The sequence below is a fragment of the Trichoplax adhaerens genome, genomic scaffold, assembly GCF_000150275.1.
Source record: "Trichoplax adhaerens TRIADscaffold_2 genomic scaffold, whole genome shotgun sequence".
Classification (NCBI taxonomy): domain Eukaryota; kingdom Metazoa; phylum Placozoa; class Uniplacotomia; order Trichoplacea; family Trichoplacidae; genus Trichoplax; species Trichoplax adhaerens.
This window is the reverse complement of record NW_002060944.1, coordinates 2,559,454-2,577,789: the sequence shown is the minus strand read 5'-3', so window position 1 is coordinate 2,577,789 and position 18,336 is coordinate 2,559,454. Positions and strand designations below refer to the sequence as shown.

At 33.1% G+C, this 18,336-nt stretch overlaps 1 protein-coding gene across 1 annotated transcript; it reads right to left on the bottom strand.

The window, feature by feature from the left end:
- Positions 1-12,937: 12,937 nt before the first annotated feature.
- TRIADDRAFT_53149 (uncharacterized protein) lies at positions 12,938-17,685 on the bottom strand (the record flags this gene model as incomplete). Its single annotated transcript, XM_002109243.1, has 13 exons — positions 12,938-13,009; positions 13,120-14,024; positions 14,134-14,463; positions 14,659-14,830; positions 14,901-15,036; positions 15,350-15,400; positions 15,484-15,564; positions 15,642-15,685; positions 15,772-15,833; positions 15,949-16,051; positions 16,169-16,225; positions 16,411-16,527; positions 17,497-17,685. The coding sequence occupies 13 exons, from the start codon at positions 17,683-17,685 to the stop codon at positions 12,938-12,940; spliced, it is 2,319 nt and encodes a 772-aa protein (XP_002109279.1).
- Between the last annotated feature and the right edge of the window lie 651 nt (positions 17,686-18,336).

Below are 18,336 nucleotides of genomic sequence, written 5' to 3'. Positions count from 1 at the left end.
TTCATGCTTAATCTTAGGATTGCATGTAAAAATAACCATGTTTATCGAATTTTAATGATGCGATTATGTACAGAGTGGTTGAATATTAAATTCGAGTAAATCTATGAAATGGTTTAATTTTTTGTCCACTTCAAATTACAGCGTAATCAGAATGTGCGCATCATTGATTTCGGCCTTTTCAGACGGACTGAATATATTCGCATGTTAATATTAATTACTTAATCGCATCTCAATGTAGTTGCTTTACGAATTTCTTTCTAAACAGACTTGATTTTATTGAAATTTGCATGTATTACAATACATGATTTGCGCTGTTGCGCAAATTTATAAGAATTGCAAAATAAAAATCTTTGCATGCTCAGGCTACGTTAGTCAAGTCTAGTGTTGTTGATACAGTATTGAGTATGAACTTTATACTTGACTACACTACATATAGTCACGGACTACTACGTATACATAGACCCCTAAGACAGTGCTCTGTAAAAAGTTAACATAGTCAAGCTATCGATAATTATAGACGATTACAGTATATTCAACACAACATTGAATGAAAAATTACAGTGTACGGCATGAATGGGTATAAGCTACTAGTAGAGGTAATAGAAAGTGCCGATTTTCGTCGTTATGGCAGCGCCCAGCTGCCATCATTACAGTAGTACATGCAACCACAACTCCTAATTAGTACAGTACAATACTGTATTATTTTTTTTCAGTAAAGAACCTTTTATCGTTGATTATACACGGTGGTGTATAGTGTACAGTCAAGGACTTGTAAGACAGATGCCTTTCTCAAAAGTCCCTGGTACAGTTATAAACAGTGTGTCGTTTCGACCAATCCAAATTGCGTGGAGGTACCATACAGTGCCCGAGCATAGAGCGGTACATTGTTTCATTACATCACATGCCATATCGTGTAAACCAATCAAGGCAACGTAACGGTCGATTTCGTTGTTTTAAATTAACTAAAGTTCTGTTAATTTTCAGCATTGTTGTAATAGTACTACTATATATACTGTAGTATAATAATTAATTAATATATAATATACTGTAGACAGTATAGTATACACTGTACAGTGTACAGTGTTCTTCCTTATAAGACACTTTTTTCTAGAAGTGAACAGTAAATATAGAAATAATAATAATTCTATTATTAATAATCATCGGTAATCGAACTTGGGATTGGTGTTTAACGCTGCATGGTAGAAATTCTGTAAAAACCAGCAAAGATCAACCACAAAATAAGACGAATAATTTACAATCCGATGATAATTATGCAAAGGGAAGACGCAATTGTTATATCGAAACAAGTATAGCTGTTAAGTAATTAGTATGACTATAGTTAAAAAAAATTTACATCTACTTCAGTAGTACATCGTCGTTATTAGTGGAACAGTTCAACGATTGCGATTACATTTTGTTTTACATCCTACTTCTTATTTATATATATAATCAGCACGATACTTTAAATTCATTAGGAATATTAATAAGTTGTCGATGAGATCCTAGTAGCAATTTAAATTTTACTGGACTGTCGAAATTAATCAAATTAGATTTATCTACGACTCTTAATTAAATACTAAGCAATCTACACAGATATGATATGCTAGTTTAGACTCATTATAATTATGAACTACTTATATCGCTGCACAGAAGCCAGGCACTGCGATAAATTTCAATTCAATATTTAGTAATCACTGTTAATTCCTATAGGGCGATCATTTACCGCTTCCCAACAAAGTGTATAGATTATTGTTTTCAGGTTATCTTAAATGTTGATTTATACCTAAAGTTTGTAGCCGTCCTAGCACTACAACAGCAATAAGAAATTTTAGTTTCAATTGTTTTAGTCTCAATCACCGGTAAATATTATTTGTTAAGTTGATAGTATCCGCTTCGACAGTACTTAAAAAACGACAAGAAAATTAGTGATTTAGTGGTCAAATAATTTTATTCCAAGCATAAAATGAACGACGAAGACTCCTTGATAAAAGATTGCTTCGAACTCCGTCAAAAGTTACTGGAAACGGAAAGATCGTTACAAAGTTTAAGCCAATCTGAATTAAATAGGTAAGCTATAACCTTAAAATTTAAGTAACTTCGCAGTTACGAAGTTAATATTTACGAAATAAAATTTTTTAGCCTAGACAGATTTAGTCACAGGCATGAATTTATATAGAGACATTTATTTTCGTAACAAATAGACTGCAAAAATGAAACCATACATATATCATAGATTGGCATGTACCCATACCTCTGAAATAATCAAGTTTTTAATCCTAAATACTATTATTATTAGCTATAATTACTTCCATCATGCATAGTAATAAAAGCTTAACTGGAGTTAATATCTACTGTTCCAAAGACAAAACCCATTTTTATTATTCTTTCAATACCTGATGATGTCTAATTATGGCACTTCCACATGTTCATTTCATTTAATTAGTGAATTGTTTCCTTGATATTTCTCTTTGAATCATGCGTAATATCATTGAATATTTAATTTACTGCTAAAGGAGTAAATATCAGTAAACTAAATACGACTAACATCCATTACTATATGCAGCTAATCGCTTTTCTCAATAAAGTAAGAGTAGCCTGTTAGTAGAAACTAAATACTATTAACATGTAGAGCATTAAGAAAGACATATCAACTTCTTAAATTAAAACCTTTCTATATTATTGATATAGTACAATCATAGGAAATCAAACATTTTCTGCTAACATTAACGAATATACCTTACAAATATTACCTAAGATCTGAAATAAATAAGCAAAAGCAAGTAATTTATAATATAGGTGCCTTACTCGACAACTTAATAACGAATTTAACCATATCTCATTTTTTAAGAATATATAAACTAAGCTGTTAGTATTTGTAAACGCTAATGTAATGTAAAGCATACGTCAACCCACGATACTGAAGATACTTTACTGAACTTAAATAACCTAATATTTGTCACAGGTACTATCTTTTAGCAATTAATTAGTGAGAAATGCAAAGTTACTTTAAGTACACGAGAAAAATACTCGTCTTCATGCACTATTAATAAAGACCGTCCGTATGACAGTAGAGCTTAAATGAAGTTAATAATCGCATAGTACTCATGCTAGCTGCTGATTTTCAATTTTAATCAAATATACACTCATTGCAATAATGCACTATTGATCTGTTTTCATTTTTTTAATAAGTTTACAATACTAAATTAATAATACTGTGCATGACCTGTCGACTCTACATTAAATATCATTTTATTAGCTACTTAAAGCATAGTGCATGCTAGATGAATACATGACATATTAATTAAAGTATTTTTCTAATATCATTTCTGTATTCTACGCTATACACTTGTACTACTATTCCACAGGCAATATCTGAGAACATATGCATGTCTTCCAAGTTTTATTTTATTTTGATACTGGTCCTGTAGCTTCTCATATTCACAGCATAAATTTCCTATATATGTGGCGTTTTTGATTTAAATATTTCGCGTGGACATAAAAATATTTAGCATGATATCGCATCATTTAAGGCTACAAATGCGACTTTAAGAAGTATTTTAAGATCTCAATTTCAGCGCATACTAAATCATTTCGTGATATGAATATCAAGATTCTGTATAAAGATAGCCAAAATTCATATATAAAAGTCTTAGACTACAGTTTCATAGTGTTCCCCCGGTAAACTGTATGTAAAAATGTATTAACAATCACATAAATTTAGCCTTGGCCTATGCGGTATAAGACAGGCAGAATTACATAGTATCGCCTAGATCTAAGTCCCAAGAACTGAATTTTAAATCAGAGTCATCTTGACGCTAATCTGCTATCTATTAAATGAAATTAAATATAATCATTAAATATACAGTTGATTAAAATTGTCGAAAAATCCTAATACTCTATGAGCAGGTAAATTACCTTTCTTAGTTGGTAGTCTTCGTCAAATTTTTGATCAAAAATGTCTTTTCCTGTTTGCATTTCTATAAAGTACCAGTGAAACATCCTCATTAACCAGCTTTCACCTAAAGCAAAGTGGTAATGAACATTCTTCTATGGAGCCTAATCAGTTGTCTACGACACCAACAAGTCTTGCTGACATAAGTGGCCACGAATCACCACGAATTACTCAAGAAACTATCGGAAATGCTAATCCCTACGGTAGTAGCAGCAGTAGTGCTCTTCATACAGGACACGATAATACTGCGAACCGATATGGGCGTCTTGTACAACAACAACAACAACTTCATTATCATCACCATCAATCTGCGCCTTTGATTCAACATCATAGTAATATTACTCACTCTTTAGTCTACAGTAAAAAAGGTGAGCAAAGTGGCTCTGAATTGTCATTAGTTGGCCATGATCAATATGAAACTGGGTCAAACTATAGCCTGAAAAATAATGATTCCGACTATGACAATTTGCGTAAAAAATTGTCTAATTTGAGGGAAGAAAACAGCAAATTAGTCAGTGAAAATCATAAGTTACATAATGACCATGAAAATTTAAGTTACGAATTAAGGCAATCCCATAACAAAATTGAATATTTAAGCCAAGAAATTGAAAATCAGCGACGACATATACCATCATTAGAAGACAGAGTTGTTAGCTTAGAGGCTGAGGTTTCAGTTCAGGATAAAAATATGAAACGAATTGAGACTGAATTAAGCCAAAGTCAACACCAGCTACAAAGCAAGAGTGATGAACTGAAAATAGTGCAAAATGAAAAGAAAGAGTGGGATTTACAATTATCTAAACTGAATGAAGAGAAGAATGGGTATAAAATCTTAAATTATTACAAGCATGTGAACGACATTATTAGAGGATTAGTCTCCTGTGATATGAACTTATAGCTATAATACGAATAATTAATCTTTTTATATTTTCCATCATTTTTCCTTTCGTTCGATTGACTATCTCATATCTATTACCCATCTAGGGCTATGGAGCAATGGAATGACGCTACTCAACAAATACAAGAACTAAAGCAACAATTAAAATCGCTAAAAAGTCAACATCATCACACGGAAGAAAAACTACAACAAAGTAACCAAGATTTTAGTAAAGAGAGACAAGCACTCTTAGAAAGAACAACAGCGCTAGAGCAGCAAGCGTGTGACTCGAAAGAAGAATGCAACCGGTTAAAGAATGAAAATCAAGCTAATCATGAACATCGAGTACGTTATCAGCGATTAAACGAAGAATTAAAATCAACCATTAGTCGTCAAAGTCAACGTTTAGGCCGACTTGAGCAAGAAAATAGAATGTCAGAGAATATATTAAATGAAAATGTTGAATTACGACAAATCATTGCCCGACAAAGTGAGAAGTTGGGTCGATGTCAAAAACAGATCGAGCAAAGCCGTCAAACTTTAGAGCGATTGGAGGCATTTGCACGTCGTGTTCGTGAACAGAAGGGTGTTAATAATTCAAAATCAACTGAATCAGAAAACTCTAGTTTTAAAAATGATGATGATACATCTTACTTAAATATAAAACACTTATCAACACCATTAAAGGAATCTGCATTGCCTGGGTATCCTAATACAAACTCTAGCAAAGATAAAATACCTCACAGCGATGATATTCAAGATCTTCAATCAAATGCTTCATCACATGAAGATAGACAACAGGTTGTTAGCCCATCTACACGCTCGATAGTTGCAGAATTGCGCATGCAATTAGCACAAAAGGATGCAGATATTCAACAGTTACAACAGCAACTTCAGCATGGTCTTAGCCCTCATGTATCACCTCATAAAGGCCCATTAAGAAGCGAGCTATCTGATGCTATAGATAAATATAAAACTGCCGATCGTAAACAGTTAGAGACGATGTTGACACAAATGGATGAAGAGCAAGAAATGTAAGTTTATGATCGTTGTTATATTCTTTAATAGTAATATTACTAGTAATAACAATAGCTAGATTTCAACAACGAAATAAAAGCTAAACAATATTATATGAGAACGTTTCCAACGGCAAGCGCACCGTAAATGTTTTATGCTAAAGGCATACCTGCACCGTAAACGATTTTTATAAATTTACTACCAATGAATTTACACCTTGACTTATTGTACTCGTATAATGGATTATTACTGTCATTAATTTTAATGTTTTATAGAATTATCCGATTATTGAATTATATTTATACGCATATACAGTAATTTTATAATGTCCTTATAATGTGAGTTACTGTATCCCAAACGATGATATCAAATATATAAATAGATTAGAGTATTTACTATAATAACTTGAATGTCAAATTTCGACCGATACTCTACGATTCTACCACGAGAATGTTTCTTTCCTGCCGATAATTTATCATACGAAAATATATACATCATAAGTTTAATATTTAGTTACAATCGATAAAATGAGTCTAAGGTATTCTGAAATAAGATGAGCGATTATCAAGGAAGTAATTTGGTTGAATCTTTATTTGCCTATTGTACACTGTAGTATTTACAAATTTAAAGCTAACAGCATAATTTCAGATAATTCAATAAGCTTTATACCGTATGATATCTGCATATTATTGCTCATAAATACTCGAGATTTGATTTACTACTACTCTTCTTGTTTGCAATAACGGCTAATATCCGAATTGCTTGAATGAATATAGTTTATTTATTCCTTTAAGAATCCTTTTGATCTAATATTAATTCTACAATATACGGGATTGAAGTGGCATCTGAAAGTTTACTTTAGATAATAGATAATTTACATGTCGCTATCAATTAGTAAACGATACCACCTACTTAATTCGATTAGGCAAGCCAACGAAATAGCTAAACTAAAGAAGAAATTAGGTGAACAAAAGATTTTGGTAACCTCCCTGGAAAGTCAATTAGCTGAGAAGGACCATGAATGTGAAGATATTCGTTGTGAATACGAGAAAAAAGTTGAAAATTTGCATGAACTGCAACATGATTTACGTCAGAGATCCAATCAAATTGCGCTTTTGGATCAACAATTAGATAAAACCACGTCTGGTAGTCATGATTACCAACAACAAATAGCTTCATTACAAGCAGAACTAGAAAATGAACAGCAGCAAAAGATAAAAGTTATGGAGCAAGTTACGGAAAGAGAAAAAGAGATTCGAGAATCGCTAGAGCAGCTACAAAATCACTATAATCATCAACTTGAAACACTGGAAGAGGAATTAAATAAATCACGGCAAACCATTCAACTAAAAGACGATCAAATTTCATATTTAAATCAGCAATTCGATACTACTAGTCACGAATTGGAAGAGAAAACATCGTTATTTCAACAACTGAAAACAAATATGACGCAAGTTAATGCAGAAGTTACTGAAAAGCTAAGTCAAGCAAACCGCCAGGATATCGATTTAAAACTTGTCGAAGATCAGTTACTGCAAGAACAAAATCGTGCCGAGCAATTACAGCAACAATTGACAATTCAGCAGCAGCAGATCGTTCAGTTAACGCAACAACTTCAGCAGAATCAAGATCATTATGGTCTGCAGCAGAAATCGAAACAGGAGCAAATCGATCAATTAGAGCAAGTTTTATCTACATCGAGATCGGAATTACATCAACAAGCTGATGAAATTGCGGAATTGAAAGAGACTGTTACTAAGAGACAAAAAATGCTGGAACAAAGCACGCAGCGGATTGCCGAGTTAGAAGAAAGTCAAATCCAACTTCAATGGCAATTGGCAAACATTGAACAAACCAGCTCTGCTGATATAAATAGCTATAGTCAAGAATGTCACAGGTAAATTACAACGAAAAAGCACCTATGCTATTTTATATTTTAACTATAAATTTCATAAACTACTGCTTATCGCGTTATGGATTGGCTGGTGGCAAATTTTGCTAATGAATAACGTTTCCATAATTATTTTCAGTCTTGATATGAGGTTAAAACAACTAAATAGCCAAATTGCTGAAAAACAAGCCAGAAATGATTCTCTAAATGAAAATTTATTGAAGTTACAGACGGAATCGAAGCTTTATAAAGATCAAGTAAATATGCTTTACACTTTAAATCATGTAGAAAAGCAAAAATGAACGGATATATATATTATCTAAACATTTAATCACTGCATAAGTTTTGCACGATTACTGAATAAAATTTAGAGCGTCACGTTCAGCAATACTATCCAATTAGAGAAGTCAAATGCATTTAGGTTTGCTCAATCGTCTTCATATCAGTGCTACGGCGAATCAAAGAGAATTAGATGTACTATGTATTATTTGGTATCATGTTGAAGTAAAAGTGCCTTTTTTGTATTCTATTATTTTGTAAAACGAAAATTATACACAGCTTATAAACCAGTATTATGTTAGGCATAGAATTAATATTTCCATTACGCTTAGATCATGCTTATATGACCATCATGCTACCTGATAGAAGAAAATGAGGGATTATTTAACTGTTAATATTATTTTAGATTGAAAACTTGCAAAGTGAAATACGTCAGCTATGTTCCCAGCGAAAGAAACAAGATGAAGATTCACATCATTTAAATGAAACACTAAATCAACGTCAGTCACAATTACAGCAAAAATCTTTGCAAATACAAGATCTAGAGACAACGATCCACCAAAAAGAATTAGAATTAGAAAGATTTCACGCTCAAAAAATGACAGCCGATAATAACTTAAAATTAACGGAAGATTCTCTTCAACAAACGCAAAAGAATTTGATTGAAACTGAAACAAAGGTTCTCAAATACCAAGCTGAGGTATTTCGGTGAAAGCTTTTACTAATAAATACTTAATTGTTGGACTAAATCAGAAGACACTTCATACTATGATAAATTTTTGTTGAAATGCTCTATTAATATAATTGCACAGAAAGGGTAGTAAAATCTATTTAAAATAGAAAGAGTTTTGAAATAAATTTATAGCGTCGGATACTCTTACTATTAAACATATTTCTATATTTCTATATTTTAAAGTAAGGCATTTAACCCAAAGCAGCAGCTAAGCATTAATCTATTTGTTAACATTTTTTAATTTCTTAATGTGATAGATAAAAGAAACCGAATCAACTATCAGTGATTTGCAATCGAAATTACTGCAGAAAGATTTAGAATTAAATAAAACAACAACACAAGCTAAATTAGATCATGAAAGGGTTATGGAACTAGAAGCAATGCTGAAAACACAGCAAACACAATTAAAGCAACGCAGCAGCCAAGTTTCAATGCTGGATACTTCATTTAAGGAGCACTTAAGTGAAATTAAGCAACAAAATAAACAATTAGAACATTTAGTACAACAGCATCAAAGTGAAATTGATCGTAAAGGGCAACAAATTCGTGAATTAGAACTAGAATTAAGAGAGAATCAAAATGATTATAATACACAAATATCACGCTATCAGCAATTGGAACAAGTCTATCAACAGCATCACATTGAACTGCAAAATAAGGTAGCCATTATAGTTGAATTGGAACAAACTAATAAACATGCAGAGTACCAAATTGACGAGCAACAAAAATTAATGACCGAAATAAATCAGCAATTGAGATTAACCAAAGAGCAGCTTAGAATTCAGGTAAACGCACAAAATATTTAGTAAGGGTACTATTAAAAATGTTTAGAATATACTCGATCCATCATCAGTTGGGATCGGATGATGTATTTATCAGAATAAAAGCGAGCACAAACAAGTAACAAATTAAGAATATCTAATAAATTGTATATGGTATCTCATTCATAATTATGTAATAGGGTGATGAAGCAGACGAGTGTCGACGCTTACAAAAACTACTGGAACACGAAAGAGACATAGCTTGCCAAGAATTAGACGAGTTAAGGGTGATGTTAGCATCTAAAGAAGCCGATGCTGCCCGTTTAGCCGAAGAAGTTGGCGCATCTCGTCAACGTGAGGAGGACTATGAACGACAATGCATTCAAGAAATAAGACGAATGCAGAAGCAGCAAGAAATCCGTCAAGAACAGCATGAGCAAGAGGTAGTTATCTATAGTTAAAATCAAATGATTAGAAACTGATACGTGACTATTTATTGCATCTTCTCAGATTTAATATAAGGCGATAGTTATAAATGTATTGTGTTGTAATTCTGATGGCTAATAAGTATTCAATAGTCAAGTATATTCAGTAAAACTAGTGATCTGCTCTAGTAGGCGTAGCTAATAATTTATACTTTCACCTGATGTCAAGACGTAGACAACTAAATAATACGATATATTTTCTAAAAGTCAATGCTTTAGATAACAGTATAAAATCACAAAAAATGAACTACAGTCTACATTTTTTATAATTAGTGATTAATCAATTGTTTAATGAGTAATGTACTAAAATCATAGAACAAATTTAGCTTAATTACTGTTTATAAAGTATAAACATGGTATAAATGTTTTCCTGAAACTTAGAACTATTTAAAACTCCTTTACAGAGCTTATCTTAAAAATAAACAGTAGCTTTTGCTTGCTATTACCTAAAACGATAGGATTGATTACTTTATTTTCTCACTATATAGATTAATCGCTTACAAGAAAACCATGCTCATATTTTATCATCACGCGAACAAATGGCTACAAATTTACGCCAGCAGGTCCAACGACTACAAGAAGTAGAACAAGAACATAGTGATGAAGTAGATCATTTACGCCGACAAGTTTCTCAATTAAGCTATGAGCTAAAAATACAGCATGATACCGTTAGTACATCCCACGAAGCATTAGTAATTAAGGAGGCTGAATTAGCTAGACTAGGATCTCAATTATCAGGCTATCAACGTGCAGAAATCAATTTGGCTCATCCTAAGAGCAATAACGTCAATGATCAATGTGCAATAGATCAAAGTTATACAACACCAACCAGCAATGTGTACCAACAGCAGCCTAATTACTCCTTAGTTGAAGATGATGAAGGAAATATTGATCGTGACAAATTTCAGCCGCAACAAGAAGGAGAGGAAGACATGAATCGGTACGCTATTCACGGTAGAAGTTCCAACAATGACGTTGATAAGGTAGGAGTTAATACTCCATCTACGATTGTTTACGGAGCACTAAGTAATCGAGCTAAAGATCAATCTCAACGGCTTAACTATCCTATAAATAGGATGGCAATACCATCAGCGACAACATTGAACGACAAGACGGAATCCCTCCTGATATACAACAATTAAGTTATCGTGATGATAATGAAGCCCCAATAATAAGCTATAATTCAAGTAATAGTTTCGGCACTAATATTCAAAAAAATAGTGATGATAACAAATCAAATGCTGAGGTAATTGGACAACAACTTGGTAATGCTATCGATAGCTGTTCCTTAACTACAAAAGCCCAAGTACCTGAATTAATCATGACTAGTCGTCATGATGACGATCTCGACTCCGATGTAATGATTGACGAAAGTAGAAGTCGATCATTAACAAATCCTGATAGCATGCTAGAAAGTGATGTTCAGTCTTCAGATGTAGCAGAGCAATCGCTATCTCGTAGTAACTCTTTTAGCATTAATACGCTTAGAAACCAACTAGAGCATCATCGAAGTCGAATTGCTGCTTTAAGAAAGGCTTCACCGTCACCCCAGTCTTGGTATCGAAATTGATATGGATTCTTCAAGAACTTTTTTTGTACATTACTTATCTTCTATCTTAAAATCTTTTCTTAAGAAACAGCCTTGTATTTGATTAAAATTTAAACCGAATACTCAAACAACGTAGTAGTTATTACGTCATGACTTATATCAAACCCTTAATTGTTCAAAACGGAATATGCAGTAGTCCCGTCCCGACACACGTTAACAAAAATTGTGATCCCTGGAAAAATAACTTTGATGTTAACATCAGTTTATTTACAAAGTCCGAATGAGCTTTCTTCATCGTTTATTACATCCTTCTATACATCATACAAATTCTTATTCCATTATAATGTTACAATTTTGTGCAATTGCTCGAAAGAGCAATGATTTTATTCCGCAAAAGCTATGTCCTTATATTTTATGAACTGTAATTAATAATTTTAAAATTATTGTTGCAGAAAAATGTAGTTGACCATGTGCAACCAATAAATTTTACATTATTTTAATCTTTTTCATTTACCTTTTGCAATGCATATACGCGTACACATATACGTATATAGTAATAGAAATAGTTAAAACGATCATCCTGTACAGAGCAATTTAACGTATTGACTTGCTGTAGAATATTTTGGTATAATGATCATTTTACCTCAATTGATCAAAGTAACAATAGTAATAGAAGATTTCAAGCAAAAAAATCATCAACTAATAGGCTTAAATTTGGCTTACGAAATTAACGCACCTCAATGAATCAGAAGTTTAAAGTAAAATAAATTTCTAACTTAAAATTACTTGTAATTCTAGGAATATAAAACTTCTAATGAAACATCGGGTCTTTAGTTAGAAATGTATTCTAGCAACATGTTTTATACATCCACTAATGCAGCTTCTTAAGTAGGAAACAAGTAGTAGCTTAGGGGTTAGAAAAATAACTTTAGATGCGACGTGAAATAAATATTGTAGTAAGATACAATCAAATATTGTGTCAGTCAATATAGTAACGCTGGCCCATTTCATTAATACCTATACTGTACGTACAGTAGACGAAGTGTTATCATAGACTCGCTAGTTGTACCTGATTAAAATTGATAATAAAATGAAAATGATCATAAGCTAGCAAATAGTAAAATAGTCAAGTACAAAGCTGACAAAAATTTAAAACGCGCATCGGTGAATGCAATTATCTTTAAGATTGTTAGCATCATGTTTACTCGTATATGCGCATTTTATAGCAATTCTTTACACCAGTGCTAAGGGCACTTGTAACTAGTGAATAAGACAGAATAAAATCAGCACTATTGAAATCAGCTACTGTCAGTACTGAATACATATAGAAGCGTTACTAACGATACATTATCCAATTCATGTAACAAATTTATAAATTTATATAATGAAAGATTTATGCCTGCGTTGAGTCCTCGCAAATCTTTGCTGCACTGTCTTCCCATTCATCATCCCAACCAGACGTACCCTGCCATAAAATGTTAAAACTTTTAATGCCTCAGATAACGTATTTAGAATTGAAACTGGAAATTTAGAACAATGTAAGTACATGTGTTAGTCAAACAATCATCCACTAACCATGCCGCTATCATTTGTGCTATCCCGAATCGAAAATAAAGATTTGCTATCGGATTTTGAGCTCTGTTTATGTCTACTTTTGATTTCGACACTTTTTTCTGGAGCAGTATACACAGGCAGCATGTCTGCAAAAAAATCTATCTCTTCTGTAGGATCTACAGATTTTATTTGAATATCAAATTCATGGCCCAATGTCTCCACCTTATTTGTTTTTTTCAACTTTTTTAACGAAGGCGTGTTCTTAGATGTATTTGAACTGGAAGTCGATAGCGTAGGGGATGATGGCTGGGATGCGTTCCAAGTTTGCCAACCATTTTCAGCCTGATTATTTCTGGGCTCTACTAGCTCAGTCTTAACACTACCAGTAGTAGAACCAGCTGCAGAGTCATGAACCGCTTCCGATATTGAGGATATTGAAGTTCTACTTTCAGTTGCCTTAATTTCATTAGGCAATAAAATATCTTTGTTAGGCATTGTAGAAAATCGACTACTGTTATTGTCCACTCCATTGCCAGATAGTGTCACGCTATCAGACAAGTTTTTACGAACTTCTGCCATGTTATCGTTCAAGGACGATTTCTCAGTTTGTAGAGTTTTCACTTTTTTAAGATAATCTTCATTCGATTCAGGCATAGTAGTTGTCTCGGGTGAAGAGGTGGTGCTACATTCATCAGTCTCATTAGGCTTTCCAAAATACTCCCAATTGTCGTTTGACCACGCATCCTCCTCAACATGTCTATTTCCATCATTCTCATTAATCGATGCTGACTCGGAAATAACGTCCACTTTTTGATCAATAGTGGTGTTATGAATATCGTTTACGATTTTCTGTGGTGTCTCAAGTGGTAAGTGATCATCTTCGCCTGCAACTGAAGCAGCGTGCTCCATTCCCGTTATTTCCATACCTAAATCGAGTAATTACACTTCAGCAATAGATCTAACGAAAGATTGTAAAATAAGAAGCTGCCTACAAAATAAAAGGTTCCTCTATAACCATAACAACAGCACTTATACCTGTTTTTTTCCCAGATTTTAACAAATCACGTTGCCTTTTTTTTTCTTCATTACGTTTACGATTCTCTTCACGTCGTCGTTCTCTGTCAAGTTTCTTTTTCATTTCAGGAGAATCACCCCTTATATTGCTATTAGTTTTGTCTCCCATCGATTTCTCATAATTTAATTTTGTATCAAATACATTTTTAGTGCTTGAACGTTCCATAATTTCCACTGGATCGTCATGAGTATCGTCACTTGTTATACTGGCATTATCGATCATCTTTTGAATGATATGATAGTTTGTGCTTGGAGAAACTTCATATGACGAAAAACTCTCCTGAGGTGAAACTAATTCAATACCATAGAAACATACAAATTATGTATACTACCAACAAGACAAAAATTACATTTGTTTACAGCAGCATAAACATTCATTTACAACATTTAACAACAATCTTATATTTACGTGCTAGTGGCCTATCCAACGGCTTCTGAAACTGGATAAAACAATAGTAAGCATTTCTCATGCCAAGAAGATATCACCTATCCATAACTGGTCAACTATACTTACATCAGGTTGACCTTCTTTAAAGATAGTTCTTCGGTCGGCGGTTCCAACCACATTTTCAGCTCCAAGCACAAGGACACAGTCAGCCATAGCCCTAAATGTAGCTGCAACGATTTCATTATCTATATCTCTTAAACCCTGAAGAATCTGAGCACGAATAGAACATCACAATTCAGATTTTATAGTTACTAATATTTTATGGCAGAAAATGAGCAACCTTGGGAAGAACTTCCTTTTGTAATTGTTGTTTGTTAAAATAGTTGATGTAAGTATTAAAACGATCTAAAATTAATAGCCGGACGTGCTTATGCCTAACTTTAAATAATTTGACAATGATCGGAATTACTTCTTCCCTGTAATATAAATATCGGAAATACAACTTTCAGCTGATAGAAACATGATTCTTAGCCACCATCTATTCACAAATAATAGCATTACTTAAATAAATCCATAGTTATGATCGGATTAATTTTTCCGTCAATAAAATCTTTGCTATGATTGTGATCTAAGCAAAGTAATAGTTATTTTAAAAATTTAAATTGACGATGTACTTTTCTAATCACAAATTCTATCCTACTTTCGCGAGGCGCAAACAAGTGGGGAAAAAAATGAACCGAAGCAAACGGTTCCGCTAAGGCAAATCTTGACAATAACATTTTCAGTAACCTTCGTACGATGGTTGCGGAACGGTAACGTCGCAATCGCTTAGCTAAGTATCTGGAAATAAAATTTAATTGCATAAATACAACTGTACTATTACATAAGTAATCACTCTGCTGATATATGAAGGTAATTAGTACCTAAAGAATTCCTGTTTCTCGATATTCGATTTAAGTGTTATATTATTTAAGAAAGTAACAAGATCTAATAAATCATTTTCCCTATAAGAGCAAATAGAAGAAGCAACAACAAAATTACAACAGTGGACTAGAAATGATCTCAGACATTGAATACTAACGTAAATATTTCTTCTTTCATCAATTGACCAAATTTCGATCGCAACTATACATTGTACAGACATTTTAGTAACAACTAATTCATTCCAAGTTTGATAAGTCAACTGTAGAAAATTATAATTTTCATTTAACCTTAGGATCGTCGATTAAACATTGCTCAGATATCCGGTTCGTAAACCGTTGTACTACTTCATCTGAAAAGAATTTTTGTCGAAATATACATTATCTAGATAAATAGAACAGTGTATGCCATACATCGATTTGAATTCAAGCAACTGTTATGTATTTCAATTATACGCTATTACGTACCATTCTCAATTTCAAATTTCTCTTTTAATGACATGACTAGCCTACCAAACGCGTAAACATCACGACTTTGGCTGGAAGAGAGTGGTGGATCAAACTTACCAGACTATCAAAAGAAATTACATTATTAGGCCCACATAATGTGTGAAATAACCATGCTAATTTGCGTACGACTGCAAATGTTACGAAATAGCATACTAAATCCTACATTTGTCTGTATTACCTTTTCTTCAGGTGATATCGCATCTGAGCAACGGTATTTTGTTGTCTGGCGTAAGAACTATATAAATATATATACAAATTGAAAGAAGTGTACTATTTTAGCAGGCTCATTTTAATGTATCACTACAGTGCAATATGAATTAGTGACGTATAACACACTGGATGAATAAAAAATGGGTACTTTATGTTTGACCTTCTAGATTAGCAGCATCATTTGAAAGACCCTTAAATACAGTATCTCACCTCAGCGTTAATGTTACGATACGATCGCGTATATTCCATCCCTCCAAGTTTCCAACATCCATCACTTTGACTAACGTATATTGCCGACTTTGCGATATTATTATGTGCTGTAAGACCCTACATGTACATACATATAATAATTTAAAGGGAAGGTGCAACAAACACTTAACATCAATTTTTTTGATAAGCAAATATAGTAAAAATGAAGATTAGTTTACTCGATCGTGAAGGAAAGACAAGGCTTGCACGATTTCATATAGTCCTACAATAATTTCATCGGGCTCAAATTCGTCAACGACTAGTTCTAACGGCTTAACATATTCTGTAACTAAGGCTATTTCGGTTTGGCTGGCATAGGATTCATAATATTTTAGGATGAATGGATGGCGCAGCAGCTTAAGTTGCTAACAAATGAAGTATCGGTTAGCATACGACTTGCAATATTTAGAATTGTCGCGAAATCAATCCAATCATTCATCATAAATGACACTGTCCAATCAGTACAATCAATAGTACAAACTCTGTCTAATGAGTACAGTACAGACAGGGACTACTAAAAGCAGGGGTTTCACGATGAAAAAGTCCATATAAAATGGATTTTTTATGGAGAAATCCCTGCTAAAAGAATGATAGCGAAATGTCTTGTAATAAATTTTAAATTTAATGTTAGCAATCATGACAAAAGAAAGAGATCAATGATGTAGCACGCAATCAATTTGCTATACAGCTTCAGGCCTCTGACAGCAAATACAACTTCAATAGTGCATGATCACACGTTTATTAGTCATCATATCAACTTGTAGAACAAATCAGCAAGCAATCAATCTAAGCATGCCTTTATTATGGACGAACTCAAAGTTACAGCAAGGTTCTTAGTTTTTTGCTCTCCTACTACTAAATAAGATCCTGAGATGGTGAGAATTACAAAACCGAGAACCATGTTGAAACAACGCATATACGATTCACGTCAATTACTTATAAACCTGTAATTACTGGTATATTTAATTGAATGAAGAAAATGTTGTCAATCAATATGATCGAAGTTATTCGGAATTAGTGTCAATTTGCTTTAAACCTATATAATACCTTAGTAGCATTTTCTATTCCGTTTTGCGGCTTGCTGGATCCAAGTGAAAGATCGTGTGTAAATACGGCAACTTTGATGCCTTTATCATTCAGTGCAGGTCGAATTGTCCATGGCTGACCGTTATTTTTTTGCTTGATCAATGGTTTTGATAGTTTATAAGAATCTAAAATGCTATTTTCGGCTCCCATATGCTGTCATTAGGTTGAAGCACTTGTAGCTAATTGAAAATTTTCCTTGAGGTGGTGAATCTCGACATTGCATTATTGAAGAAGATATTATTTAAGAGTGATTACAGTACCGTACATTACGGTACTGTACAGTACTGTACAGTATAGTGTACAGTGTATCGTATAGAGTATTGTACTGTAGTTACAGTACAGTACACTGTACAGTATAGAGGTACAGTAGAGGGAGATAGTACAGTATATACACTGTACTCTACAGTATGTTGTATTGTAGGCATTGTACAGTACTGTAGGTCTCTCTTTTTGTATTCAAGTTAATGAGTGTACTGTTTCTGTACCACGGATCAGCGTTATTGATAATATACAGTACAGTACAGTACTGTTCTGTAATATTTTGAATTAATGTTATACAGTACAGTACTGTACAGTGTACAGTACAGTACAGTATGACGGTGCGAATACTGTAGACTGTAGAGTGAGTAAACGGGTCTAAGAAATCAGATAATGTAAGTGAGCAGAGTCAGAGTTGATTGTAAGAAGAGCTAAAAATACCTACGGTTCTACCAAGGATTATTTCTACTGTTGGTGTGCTTTTCTGCTATTACGAATGCCAATGAATGTTTGCTTTAGAGGAGTAATTCATTATTAGTCTTC